Source organism: Quercus robur, chromosome 2, assembly GCF_932294415.1.
Source record: "Quercus robur chromosome 2, dhQueRobu3.1, whole genome shotgun sequence".
Lineage (NCBI taxonomy): Eukaryota > Viridiplantae > Streptophyta > Magnoliopsida > Fagales > Fagaceae > Quercus > Quercus robur.
In genome coordinates, this window is record NC_065535.1 from 21357629 (window position 1) to 21371710 (window position 14082).

The 14082-nt window shown below is 34.6% G+C and overlaps 1 protein-coding gene across 5 annotated transcripts; it reads left to right on the top strand.

Annotated features, from left to right (window-relative positions):
- Nucleotides 1-2759: 2759 nt before the first annotated feature.
- LOC126712866 (homeobox protein knotted-1-like 3) lies at nucleotides 2760-9689 on the top strand. Of its 5 annotated transcripts, none has more exons than XM_050412362.1 (6): nucleotides 2760-3997; nucleotides 6474-6594; nucleotides 7524-7717; nucleotides 7790-7921; nucleotides 8376-8512; nucleotides 9262-9689. In XM_050412362.1, the coding sequence occupies exons 1-6, from the start codon at nucleotides 3257-3259 to the stop codon at nucleotides 9281-9283; spliced, it is 1347 nt and encodes a 448-aa protein (XP_050268319.1). In that variant the 5' UTR covers nucleotides 2760-3256; the 3' UTR covers nucleotides 9284-9689. The 5 variants fall into 5 exon arrangements, with proteins under 5 accessions (XP_050268319.1, XP_050268316.1, XP_050268317.1 ...); XM_050412359.1 differs by lacking the exon at nucleotides 9262-9689 and adding an exon at nucleotides 9124-9217; XM_050412360.1 differs by lacking the exon at nucleotides 9262-9689 and adding an exon at nucleotides 8587-9118 and having other exon boundaries at nucleotides 2761-3997.
- Nucleotides 9690-14082: the final 4393 nt, after the last annotated feature.

Sequence of the window (14082 nt, forward strand, 5' to 3'; positions counted from 1 at the left end):
TGCTGGTAGTTGTGGTTGTGTGGGATTGGCTGTGGTCGAGCTCGGTTTGGCCATGGAGGCTTTGAGAAAGGCTAAGATGAGAGAGAAGAAAAAAAATACTCATTTTACATAACTACAACAATCATGTATATTTACACAGTACTGTAGTTTTTATATATTTACATACCTTTACATGAGTCTAATATGAGTAATTAATGAAAATTGGATGTGCGAAATTTAGTCTTTATATTATTATACACAAATTATTGTGAGTGCTCTTAGGAAAAAAAAAAAAAAGAGAGAGAGAGAGAAGAAATGCATAGAGAAATGGTTTATATGGGACTCACCAATTTTTTTCCCTCCAAATCCATAAATTACTCTAATACCTTTGAAATTAGTTTTATATCCTCGTAATTAATTATTAATTTATAATGATAAAATAGTAAAATAATATTTTTATGTTTACTTTATTTTGTTATCTTTCTCTTTCTTTGATTTCATTAAGCCAAATGTATCCGTAATTTTAAGTAACATTAAGCATACAACTAAAATCACAATCTATTTACGTGGCGAATTGGAAATGGAAGGGAAATTGTGATAAAGTTGTGATTTTACCTAACATTTCTGTAATTCATTTTGCTTTGGGCGAAAACACAGCTAGCGTGGTTTTGTGACAAGTGACAAGTGACAATTAAGAGTAGTATAAACACGAAACAGTAGTCACACGAGATCAACAGTTTGAAATAACGTCCAACACCTGCTTCGGTCGTACGGAAAAACCTGCAACCAGCCCAACCACCTACAGACGTATACGCTTGGTCCGAACGTAATCCCCACTGTGTTCTCCACGCGCTTGACGTCCCAAACTCTTCTATTTATTTATTTATTTTTATTTTTTTACCTACTAACTTTATCTAAGTGTTTATGAATGTGAAACTTTCTCAGAATATTTGAACTCCGGTTATTATCTTCCCACACCACAAATACTTATATTTGTGGAGTGATCACCAAAACCTATAAATAAAAAAAGAGAAATTATAGTTTCACAATATTTTTACATGAAATTATAAATATTAAATTGTTACTAGTTTTACCTCAAATACATGACTGAAATTAATTTTTTGCTCATTAGTAATAGTCAATAATAATTTTTTCAATAAACCTTAAACTCATGCATCATAACCAAAACTATATGTAGCAGTTAATTGCGCAAAATAGTTAATAATAATTGATACTTAAAATTTATTGTGAAAATAATGTTAAAATATTGCAAACATAACATTACCAAACTGTTTTGTTTTCCCACGTTAATCATCCTCTTCCGCTTGATCATTACTCAATCAACCTTGCATCAAATGAAGGTCCAAGCAGAAGATACACATAACTTTTCAGCTTTTGAAAACTAAAATTTTTTTTTGGTTATTTTTACTGCTAAAAAAGTGAACATCATATCAAGAATTTTATTTTATTAACCACAGTAATATGGTAATAATCAACATTTAACTTAATGTGAGGGTAAGACTCATAATCAGTTCTTTAGGTACATCCTATAAAAAAAAAAGGTTCTTTAGGAGGTACTCTCTCTTTCTCGCTCTATTTCTCTGTTTTCAGAATAAAATAAAAAAGTTCTTTAGGCACACAACTTTTATATCCTTATGAATTGAAATAAATTTTTTTGAAAGAGCCAATTTTTTTAATGTTTAATTTACACAACTATTTTGTCCATTATACTAAATTTTAATTATTCCATCTAAACAAGATATTAATAGCTATTTTTCTAATTTTAAAAAATTGATTTATTTTCTTTAAAAAAATTGTTTGAATTAAAATATTGCTAAATATTTTTTGGTATAGATTTTTCTTTTCTCATTAATTATAGGAAAAAAGAGATGATAATCATAAGTGAATTATAAAACCCATTTTAAAATATGAATTATATTAATGGGTGCTTGATTGTAGTTGTTAAGGAGGAATTGAGCGAGTCTCATTACATTAGAAAGTAACTAAAACTAATAAACAAATAGTTTATGTTATGTTGCTTTTTAGAAAAAACTTACCAATTACAATAAAAATTCAATCTTAGCCAGTGCACTTTTACACATATTAACCAAACCCTTAAAACATAAACATTTATCTATTACTACAAAATATTAAATAATTCAATCTACTATGGTAATGGTTAAGATTAGACAAGAGTATAATGCATGAAAAGAATGTTTAATGTAGAATTCTCCCTAAATATTGTAATACCAAGTAATTTATCCTTCCTCCTAAAAGACATAAAATTTGTTTACTCTCATATAGCTTGGTAATATTACCTAATTTTTGTTTGCCACTCTCACATTGTAACATTAAAAAAAAAACACACACACACACAAATTATATAGAAAGACCATATGGAATATGCTGTATGAAACAAGTTACATTGACAAAAATCTAAATAATCTTAATATAGTTTGCAAAAAAAAAAAAAAAAAAATCTTAATATATATATATATATTTCTTTTTTTTGAGAGACATATTTATATATTTTTCTTCTAACCTTATATGATAGGATTGGTCGATAAACTTAGGACGTGTACAAAACCAATCCCTTTAAATTATGTTTATAAAAAATACTAATAATATTATTATATAATAAAAAGGGTTACCTCATTAGTCATTATCGTATTTACTTCCCTTAAGTCCTTAACTCCTTTAAACTTGTTGAAATCCATCCGATCATTTTCATACTAGAGTTTTCCTAACCTTATTACCTCACCTGAAAACCACTCTCATCACAAAAACCACCAACCCTTCTCTCTCTCTCTCTCTCTCTCTCTCTCTCTCTCTCTCTCTCTAAAATCTCTGCTTCATTTTCTCTCTCCAAACATCCCCCTTGTTCGTTTTTAGTAACCCTTATCATCTCTCTCTTCCTCTCAAGTTTCAACCTTTCTTTCTTTCTTTTACACTTGCAACTTTCTCTCTCCAAAAAACTCACAGTCACAGCCTATCTCTCTTTGTCTGTCTTGTCGGTCTGTCTCTCTCTCTATCTTTCTCTCACTGCTACAACTGCAACACCAACACCTTTCCATCTCCCTCGTTTATCTAATCTTGAGAGAGATAGCTTCATATCTCTCTCTCTCTCTCTTTCTCTCTCTGTATAACAAGTCTATATCTTTCTCTACCACTAGCTAGCTCATCACCATGACCAAATTATAATCATAATCTTCATAAATCTCTCTCTTTTCTCTTTCTCTTTCTCTTTCTCTTTCCCTCTTAATAATTCCATTCATTCATGGCGTACCACAACCATCTCTCCCAAGACCTCCCTCTTCACCACTTCTCAGACCAACACCAACACCAACACCACCAAACCATACCCGACACTTCTGACCCGAGCTCAAAACCCGGGTCTGACCACCACACACCCAATTGGCTAAACAGCGCTCTCTTACGCACCCAGTCCCAATACAACGACACCACCACCACCACCAACAACAACAACAACAACAACAACGCCAACAACAACACTAACACCAATTTCCTCAACCTCCACACGGCCTCCGAATCCGCCTCCCAATCCTCAAACCAATGGCTGTCACGCCCCATCCTCCACCGTAACCACAGCGATGTCATCGATGACGTGGCTGGAGACTCCATGATCGCCGCCAGCATGTCCCACGAATCATCGGAAAACATGAAGAACCACAACAACGAGAGCTTGAACCAGAACAACAAGAGTGATCATCAAGCAATGGGAGTTGGAGTTGTGGTAGAGAGTAGTGGTGGCGGCGGTGGAGATGGAGTGATGAACTGGCAGAATGCAAGGTACAAAGCAGAGATTCTGACCCACCCACTGTACGAGCAATTGCTATCTGCACACGTGGCGTGTCTTCGGATCGCCACGCCAGTCGACCAGTTACCAAGGATCGATGCCCAACTCGCTCAGTCGCAGAGTGTGGTCGCTAAGTACTCAGCTCTCGGACATGGGACTCAGCCTATGGTTGGGGACGACAAAGAGCTTGATCAATTCATGGTATGTCCTTTTTCTCTCTCTATTGTCGTTTTGTGTTTCAAATTTTTATTTTCTTTTTCTAAACTGTATTAACAATGGTTGATGTTATTTATTAGTTATTAGTCATTAGTACTCCCCCCCCATCTTTTGTGCGCGTTAAAGGCGTACCGAAATTTATGTACTTTTTGTTATTTATTTCATTTTTCTTTTTTAGCTTTTTGTTTCTATGTGCTTCAATTTAGTTGGAGCTCAAAAAAATTCATTCAGAGAAAGTTTACTCTGAATGACATTTCACCCACTATGTATGTATGTATGGATTTTTGGTGATTGAATTGTGAAGTGTGATGCACCGACAAATATGATTGATCCAATTTGTTTGCGTGAGGAATGGTTAATTGGCAATGACAAGAAGGACCACATCTTTGTTCGTATAATTACATTCAAATTTTAAAAAAGGTGGGTTGGGTGTTTTTTTTTTTTTCTTCTCTTTTTTGTTTTGTTTTTTTGTTTTTGTTTTTGTTTTTTGTTTTTTTTTTTTCCTTTTTGGTTGGCTTGTAATTTGAAATGGACGGTGCAACTCTTTTTAGTAGTGATAATTTTCTGGTTGTACCAAATGGTTTGATAGATTTTGATAGTTAAAAAGGCCTTTTCCTTCTTGGGCATGGATGTTGCAACTTGCAACTCTTTTTATATTGAGCAAATAAAAACTTGCCTTGTGTGGTACATCAATTTTGAAGCTTTGGTGGGTATGGGAAGCTGTTAAGTATTGTGCTGAGGCAAAAATTAAAGAGACGAACATTAAATAAACAGAAAGATCTTGACATAGTCCACTGTCATACTAGATAGCCTTATCTCTAGGACTGAAAGCAAATTAGATGTTTTAATGACAGATAATACTCAATTTTTTTACTTTTTTTTTTCTTGAACACCATTGATGGGAGCTGGGAAGTCCCTTATTAAACCGTTGGTAGAATGCAATTTCCACCACCTATCTTTCTTCAAAGTCAAAGCCTAAAAGGCCAGGAATAGCAACTTCTAGTTTCTCAGCCCAAAAAATGAAAGGAAAAAGAAAAGGGACCTAACAGAGTTTTCTCACAGAAAATTATATCTAGAAAGAAAACATGAAAATTGCTGAAGTTGTCAAGGTAACTCGGGATTCTGTTGCTGCAAACTTGGGGTGTGAAACATTGTAGTAATTGTGATTAAATAAAAGGAGGAACCTTGATCAATCAACGTAATCACTCGGACATCTATGTTGATGAGTAGAAGATCGAGAGCTTTTGTGAATGAATAAAGATTAAAAAATTGATATCTATGAATGGGAGGGAATAACAATCCCCGTGCTCGAAAGTCATATTCAGGGTATCTGAGTTTGTTTTCAGCTGGAATCAGAACACTTGAGGTTTCCTGTAGTTCTTACAATGAATTTAAAGGCAGCCCGATGTGATTAATTGTCTTTTGAATGAAAATTAATTCATGATGTATTCTTTTTATGGATTTTAGATGTCTTTTGGAAAACTTTGGCTGAATTCTTCTTAGAAGCTCCACTATGATTGAAATCTTAGACTGGGGGAGAGTAACAATTTCTTCTCCTAATGATTATGTACGTACGTGCTAGGTTAGTTTCAGAATGCTAAAAATAACAATTGCTGATACTCAATCAGCTTTAAGGGTCATTTGAAATCTTGCAAGTAGGCAGCAAGGAGATGTGCTGGACTACTAGATTCAAGTATGATATATGTTGTAATTTATGATACTTCCCTTAATTGAAACTTTTAGCTTGCATTTGATATTTTCAATTCATTGGATTCTTGGTGTAACTTAGGAAATAATAGCTTCAAAATGTGTCCTAATTTGTAGTATGATATTAATGGAGCTGTAACTCTGGTGAAGCCTAGATACACAAATGAAATTCAGATATTTTCACTTATGCTAAGAGGAAACTTATGTACAACCAACCAGAAATGTTTTCAGAAATAATATCTCAATTCTCATACACTGGTTTCAGTATCTCAACAGGCATGCGCAAAAGCTCAGCAACGTATAGATTGCATAGCCATCAACATAAGAGGAAACTGAAAATTTCTTGAAAGTTTATTAATTTAACTTCTGAATGCATGAGATGGGTACTTCTGGTATGCAAGCAGCATTATTTGGAATTCCATATGCTCTTTATTCAGAGTTTCATTAGCTATATTTACTACTTTTTTCTTTTGATGTTGGAACAGATTAATCCATGTTTAGCTGTAGACATAAGCAACGGTTTTGGGAAAGACATATAAGTAGTAAAAAATTTGTTTCTGCCATTAGTTATATGTCTAATCAATAAGGTGTCAATGCGTTATGGGGACTACTTAGCTATTGATTTAAGCTTGTAACAGTTCCATACCTGCTTGTCCCACACACCCATCCCTTGCTCTTCCTATGCCCATTTTGTAAATTGTCTTATCATATGATAGAATCAGAATTTTGATCTTCACTTGGCTTGTTATTGTAGACACATTATGTTCTGTTGCTTTGCTCTTTTAAAGAACAACTTCAACAACATGTCCGGGTCCATGCAATGGAGGCAGTAATGGCTTGCTGGGAGATTGAGCAATCTCTACAAAGTTTAACAGGTGATGTTCTGTAATGAGATCCTATTTGATATATTATTTTTTTCATTTCTAGTGGATGTTGCATGCTAGCATAAACAGGTTAAGAGAGTTGGAAAAGTCTTATAGCTGCTTGACTTTTGTTTGCTTAGTTGCTCAAATTGCTGTTTGTTGTTCTTCGCAGTTGAAACTAGCACAGGTGGTTAAAACGTGATGAATTTAATTCTTCAATGTTTGTCCTTGGCATGGTTTGTGGTCAACTAACCCCACAACACAATAAATTAATGCAACTTGTTGATCATGCCAATGAATTCCTAGAAAAATGAGTGGTGAAATAACTTTACTTGAAAAAACCAACTAGTCCTTAATGTGATACATCTATGGTTCTTTAGATGTATTTGCATACATATTAAATATTTGATCCAGGGATTAAATATGATAGGGTGGTGCCTCATCAAGTTTGACGGTGCCATGTCTAATCAAAGTGTCATTTGGAGCCGGGGCAGGGGGAAGTTGGAGCAGCAGTGTCAAATACCCTATACTTCATAAAATTCTTTAATATTGAGCTGCTCATTTAAATATATAATTCTTCACATGAAACAACTTTAGAATTTTAATTTTGTAGATTATTTCCATAGCTTCTTTGTAATTTTGTGTCATGACTACTTAAAATCTCCATCTCTGGCTATGATTTGGTGAATTTACCTGTTACTGAATCCACTTATCCTTTTTGAAATAATTATCTTTTACATTGCAATTTTATGAGCTGTGATCTCTTCTTTCTTTGGGAAAAGGATGTTATATTTTTCAAGAAAGTTAGTTCCAAAAAATACCTTAAGAGGCTGTGTTTTTGCTACAATTAGAAATCAACTTTTATACTATAACTGTAAGCAATTTCATGTGATTATCATGAGTAACAAAGCTATAATTACTTTTACATGCTGCGTGAACAGGAGTTTCCCCAGGTGAAGGTACAGGTGCAACAATGTCTGATGACGAAGATGACCAAGTAGATAGTGATGCCAACTTGTTTGATGGTAGTTTGGATGGCCCAGATACCATGGGATTTGGTCCTCTTATCCCAACAGAGAGTGAGAGGTCCTTAATGGAGCGTGTGAGGCAAGAGTTGAAGCATGAACTGAAACAGGTAATTGATGGAATATTTTGTTGCAAAGTCTTATTACATGTTCATCATTACTAATTGGTATTTTTTTTATAGGGTTACAAGGAGAAAATTGTTGACATAAGGGAGGAAATTTTACGTAAGAGAAGAGCAGGAAAGCTTCCTGGGGACACTACCTCTGTCCTAAAATCTTGGTGGCAATCACATTCGAAGTGGCCGTATCCTACAGTAAGTTTTTTGACAGTTAGAATTGGTTGAGGAATCGTTCTGAACCTACTAATTTGACATCATAAATCCCTTGCTGCATCTCAAGCATAAACTAGATTCATTAAACACCCAACCATGTATGGGGTATGTCGAAAGGTACAAACTTTCCCATAAAAAAGTAAACATCCAACCATGTATGGGGGTATACTCTTGTTAAAAGCCTCAAATTTTCCCTCCAACAAAAATGTGTACAAAATTTTCCTCCCTCAAATGTATAAGAAAAGGTGCATATGCATGCACAAAAACACAAACATTACCACATACATACTATATTAGTATGTAAATTACAAGCTGAAACTGTTTCTTTTTCAAAAACCCTTCAATGAGTAAGCTGCTTCCAAGTTAATGTTAGTTATGTCAAATAAATGCGGGAAACGTTTCACTCATCAATACCTTAAATTCTATGAACTTTCAGGAGGAAGATAAGGCAAGGTTGGTACAGGAGACTGGTTTGCAACTAAAACAGATAAATAATTGGTTCATCAATCAGAGGAAGAGGAACTGGCACAGCAATCCTTCAACTTCTACAGTCTTGAAGAGCAAACGCAAAAGGTATTCTAATCAAAGAATTTCTGTTTATTAGTTTAGATTTCTCATGAGCTTTACGCCAACAATAATTCGAAAAGAAGTAATGCAGGTGAAAATAGCGGTGATCGTTTTATGTAAATGGAAGAAAATCCTAGAACCATTCCTCAAATGATCTCTGTTCATGCTTCTTCTCAAGTGATCAACCCACCATTACATAAAAATTGTGACAGTAGAGGGCTTCTTGGTATGGCTGTGGGCTCGAAGTAAAATACCCATATTTTGTTTTTTCAAAAAGTGAGGCTGGCAGAGAGGATGAGGTTATGATGATGAACCCACTTTGTGACATTTAACAGATATGCTAAAAGGCTTCAGACAGTGAGTTGCATATGATGCCAACCTCATTAGGAAGTCCAGTATTTAGGAATTATATTACTGAACTGAATTGGATGCATTGGCGGGGTTATGATTTTTGTTTACTTTCTTCATGCCTGTGAATAAAATAGCGAGAGGGTGTGGGTGTACAGTGTAATAATCTGTGCATGGTACCTTATAGTTTTTATACTAGTGATTATAGCTTTTTGAAATTATATTGTAGAGTTAAATATGTATTAAATATGGCATTTACGTTTTTACAGTTTGTTGATGGACCTGATTCCCCTTCAACCAAATCTGATTACATAACCGGGCATGAAATCTTTGAAATATGATGTTTGTCATCTATTTTCCTCCTTTTTCTCTCTAACTTCTTTGTAAAAGTGACTTGGTATTAACAGTTCAATTGCAGTTGTTGACTGATACCGTGCACAATCCTCGAGTCAAATTGGGAAAATGTATTAGCGAATTGTTTCTATATAAATCTAAATGGTTCAGATACGCAATGATGATTAGTTTATCAGCCTAGCTCAATTTATGAAGGTACAATTTTATTGTGGTATATTCTCACATTGCATGGAACTGTTCACAAAATGACATGGAAGTCTGTAAACAGTTATCAGATTGTTGTAAGAGATTCTTATGATACCTTTTTGTGCGAGTAAATTTGTATTTTGAGTGAAGATGCCTGTTATCAGTATTACACTTAATTAGAAAGCTGTGTTGCTTGGTTTGGATGATAAGCAATTGTAACGACCCTGATAAGATTTTGGTGTTGGCCTATTTCATGAAAATTTGTTTGCAATGAATTTCCAGTGTATTGATGTAATTCAGTCGATGAAAAGTCTGGTTGAAGTCTGTATTTGAAGATACGGCTCAAAATACTAAATTTAGTAGCTTGCTTGACGTTTGCTCAAAGCTCGGTCAAGCGAGATACTAAACCCGCTCCTCTCAAGTGAATCATTAAGCTCGCATGACTCTTGCTCAAGCAAGATCGTGGAAAAAGTTCAATTCTGACTCTATTTTTTGAATTCTTAGATTAGGTATGGTGGCATCACTTTGCACGTATTTTTCAATAGAGAAAAGGAGGCTACAATCTGTGCTATTCGGGAAGAAAACCTTGTGACTTTTCTCCTTGTATTTAATAGAAAAATACGTATCCTTTGTCCACTCATCTTGTGATCCCAAAGATCCTAAGGAGAGTGTTTGACTGTGTGAAACCAAGTACCTTTTGGTTTTCCCTGAAGAGTTCAATGTAGAGAAAAATTTCAAGGAGGTGTCTTGGAGTGCACCTAAGGTTTTGGTTATTGAAGCGGAGTCGCGCTAGTAAAAGGATTCATATATGATAAGTTCAGAGGATCCGAAACTGTTGTGGTGACACCAATGAGTCGCCAAATAGGTCTTTTAGAGAATGGTCACAAAGGTTTTTCCAACTAGTTAATGAACTTCCACTTTTATTGTAGGTTGCTTTAGTTAGGTACATTAGAGCACCTGCATCAGATGTGCTAAATGTGCCAAATGCCAAAATTTTGGCACATTTGGCACACCAAACACAAAAACGGAGCTTTATCAGATGTTCCGAATGCCAAAAATTATGCCACATATGAATAGTACCGTTGCAAATTTGCAACGGTTCGGAAGAAAATGGTATAAGTTTTATTAATTTTTTTATTCTCTTTTCTCTCTCCTCTCTCTTCACTTTATTCTTTTCTCTTCTCTCTCTCTTTCTCTTCGCCTCTTCGTCTCTGTTTGTGTCTCCTCTTTCTCTTTCTTTCTGACTCTCCCTCTCTTTCTTTGATTGTTGATCTTTCTTTGTGGGCCGAGTTGATTTCGTGGGTGGTGGTGGATCGTCCTTGTTTGTGATTTCATCGGTCTAAGTTGATTTCATGGTTTGGTTGTTCGACAAGTGTGAGTCTGGGTTGATTTCGTGGGTTTAGGTGATGGTGGTTCGGCAAGTGTGATATGATTTTGGTGGGTTTTGTGGTTTGATTTCAGTGGGGTGATTTGATTTTGTGATTTGGTGGGTTCGTGGGTCTCTGACCGGCATGGGTCATCGGCTAGGAGATTTGTTGGTCATTGGCGTGGGCATCATGGTGGTTGTTTGCTAGATTTCGTGTGTTTGGGTTGTGTGAAATGTGATTTGTGGCTTGGTCGGTGGTTGATTTGTGGGGGTGGTCGGTGGTTGTGGCTGTGTAGTGTTTGTTTGAGTTTTTTTTTTTTTTTTTTTGGTAGCAGTGGTTGATATTGGTGGTGGTGGTTGATCTGTGGGGGTGGCCGGTGGTTGTGGGATGTGGCGATTGATCTGCAGGTGTGGGTTATTGTTGTTAATGGTGATGACAGGGAGGAGATAGTATATTATTTTAATGTGTAGTAAATATTATTTTAATGTATAGAATTGAATGATAAAACATCTGATAAATAGGATGTTGTAAAATGACGTGGTAAAATAATAAAGTAAGTTTTTGGTATGGCAAAATGGCATAAATTTTAACACAGTTGCTGTGGATGCTCATACCCCGTAGTAGTTTTTTTTTTCTTTAAAATGATCTTTATTGATTTTCTACTTTGTCACCAAATCTAGTGTTTATTATTTTTGTGTATCTTGCTTTATGATAAGGTGCATGTTGAATTGTGGTGATTAGATTTAATTCATGGGTCACACAAATTGATATTCATTTTTAATTAATATAATTGGTCGCAAACCCACAAATGTAATTATTTTATAAGAATATAATGTAAAATTTGTAGGTTAAATAGTGCACGTGTTATTTTAAAGTATTTTATATTTTTATAAGTTTTGTGTAATGGAACATATAATGTGATTTGCATTCAACAACAATACATAGTGACATATATAAATAAATAAATATATATATATATATATATGTGTGTGTGTGTGTGTGTGTGTGTGTGGGGGGGGGGGGGGGGGGCTCGAGGACCGAGGAAGGGATCGTTGAGCTGTTAGTATGATTATTGAGGCATCATAAGCCCGAAGAGGGAATCCACTTTAGGAGAGGAGGAGAAGAGATAAAAGACTTTTGGGAGCTCCGATTGGGAAGGACAGGGTGTGGAGAGAGAATCGTGGGGGTAGGGGAAGTTTCCAGTGAGAAGTGGCTGACTGCCTCTGCATTAAATGGTTGGTAACAGCTTTATCAGCTGTATTGATGAGGAAGTGACCTGAACAATGGATTTTATAGCTAAGCAGCTCCTTCTACCACCTTCATCAGAAGCTTAAGGGGGCTGGTGTTGGGATGAGAATTTGGGTAGGTGGAGATGAGGGGTTAAGATTTGAAGTGCTAAGAAGTATATAAGGGAATGGAACTTCCAGATAAAAGGGGAGGAAAAAGATAGGCAATAGAACAAGAACATTGAGAGAAGAGCATGAACAGTGTATTATTCTGAGTATCAGTGGCCTCCTCGGGCAAACTTGTATTAAGCCATTTATCTACTTAATTTGTGATCCTTGGTCATTTTTCCCTATTTTTGTCTTTGGGCTAACCCCTCCTTTTTGTTTAATCCACTCTCTTATAAATATATATTGACTTGGGCCTAGTTGAATTATACTAACCTCACTATTCTAAGGGGACTTGGGCTGGTTGATCTTTGAGTCCCTACTATATATATACTAGTTATAGGCTTGTGCGTTGCATGGTTTTATGAAAAAACTTATAAAATAAATGTATAAATAATTATATATTTTAATAGATTCAATAAAGATAAAAGAAAAAATTATCAAGTGTAAATAAGTATCTCACTACAATAAGGGGTAAGATTTCTTCTTAAAACTAAATTAAATTGATAATTCCAAATTGAATTTTAAATTGATAATTATTTAAAAAAAAACGTACTAAACAATCGATAAATCTAAAATTAATATAATCTTGATAATATTATAAATTAAAATTAAAGTTGATAATTCAAGAATACACGTGTAGAATATCTTGATAATTTGATGTAACATAAAAATCAAATAAGAAAATTGTTAAAATTAATCTATTAATTCTAACCATATTTAATCATTAATTCTAAGTCCCTAACCCTACACATATAAATTAGATCGAAGCTAAGAAAATTAGTTTAAACAAAAGGCAACCAATACACAAAACTTAATCAATTTAATAAAAACAAAATACAAAAACAAAGGAGCCTATAGAAACTTGACAATGTTTTCGAATGTTTTGAAAATAATAATAATAAAAGAAGAAAGAATGCATACCTGCATTGTCATGGAATTTAAGCGTTCACATATTGAAATAAGTTTTACTCCAAAAAGGATATACAGGGTTATATATATATATATATATATATATATATTATTGGTAGAGTTCCATTTGAAATATAATTCATTTAAATCTTATTGAATTAAAGATATCTAATCAATGTGTTTGTTTTTATCCCATAAAAATTGGAATTAAAAAAAGGTCATATGAATAGAATGAAAAAAGAAGTTGATTTAACATAACGTAACATATAAAAAATAAAAAAGTTAAAAAAGAGAGAGAGAGAAAGAGAACGTGGTTAATAGCTATAAAGAATTTTGATATATATATATATATATATATTAAATGTCATCAATGTAGAACTTATCAAATTAATGGAGATATATACTGTTTTTTGGAATAGATAGTGTAGGGTCACTGTTCGGGGTTCAGGCCCAACAATTAGGTGGATCCGGCCTAAGGAGCCCTAGACAATGAATTTGTAGAGAGTGGGTTACAGAACTGGGCCCTAACGAAGTGCGTGCTAATTAATTTTGGGCCATACCACAAATCTAAGATAGGAAAATCTCCTTCAGGTCCATTGAATATACTGTCCGAGGAGACATATGGGGAGTATCTCTGTCTTTAGTCCGGAGATATGTTTCTTCTCTTCTTTTTCTGATCTAAGTTCCTATCTTTTTTCCGTCCCTTTCTTCATGGGGATCCCCTTCTCTTATATAGCCCCCTTGAAGTCATCAGAACTTTACACTTGTTGATCATCTGAATCTTCACTTGAGTGCCCGTCCAATCAGACATCTCCCTTATCTTTCTGTGAGTTGTAGTGGCCAAGGTAACACTGTTCGCCTGTCCTCTTCACATTAATTCAGCTAGAAAAGTAGCTGCCCTGCATTTAATGTGGCAGCTGTAGTCTCTCCTTTGACATCCTATACTCTCTTCTCTCTCTCGGGCTTATGGGACTCATCCCTGCTACTAATACTCGTTGGAGTGATTCTTTATTACTGG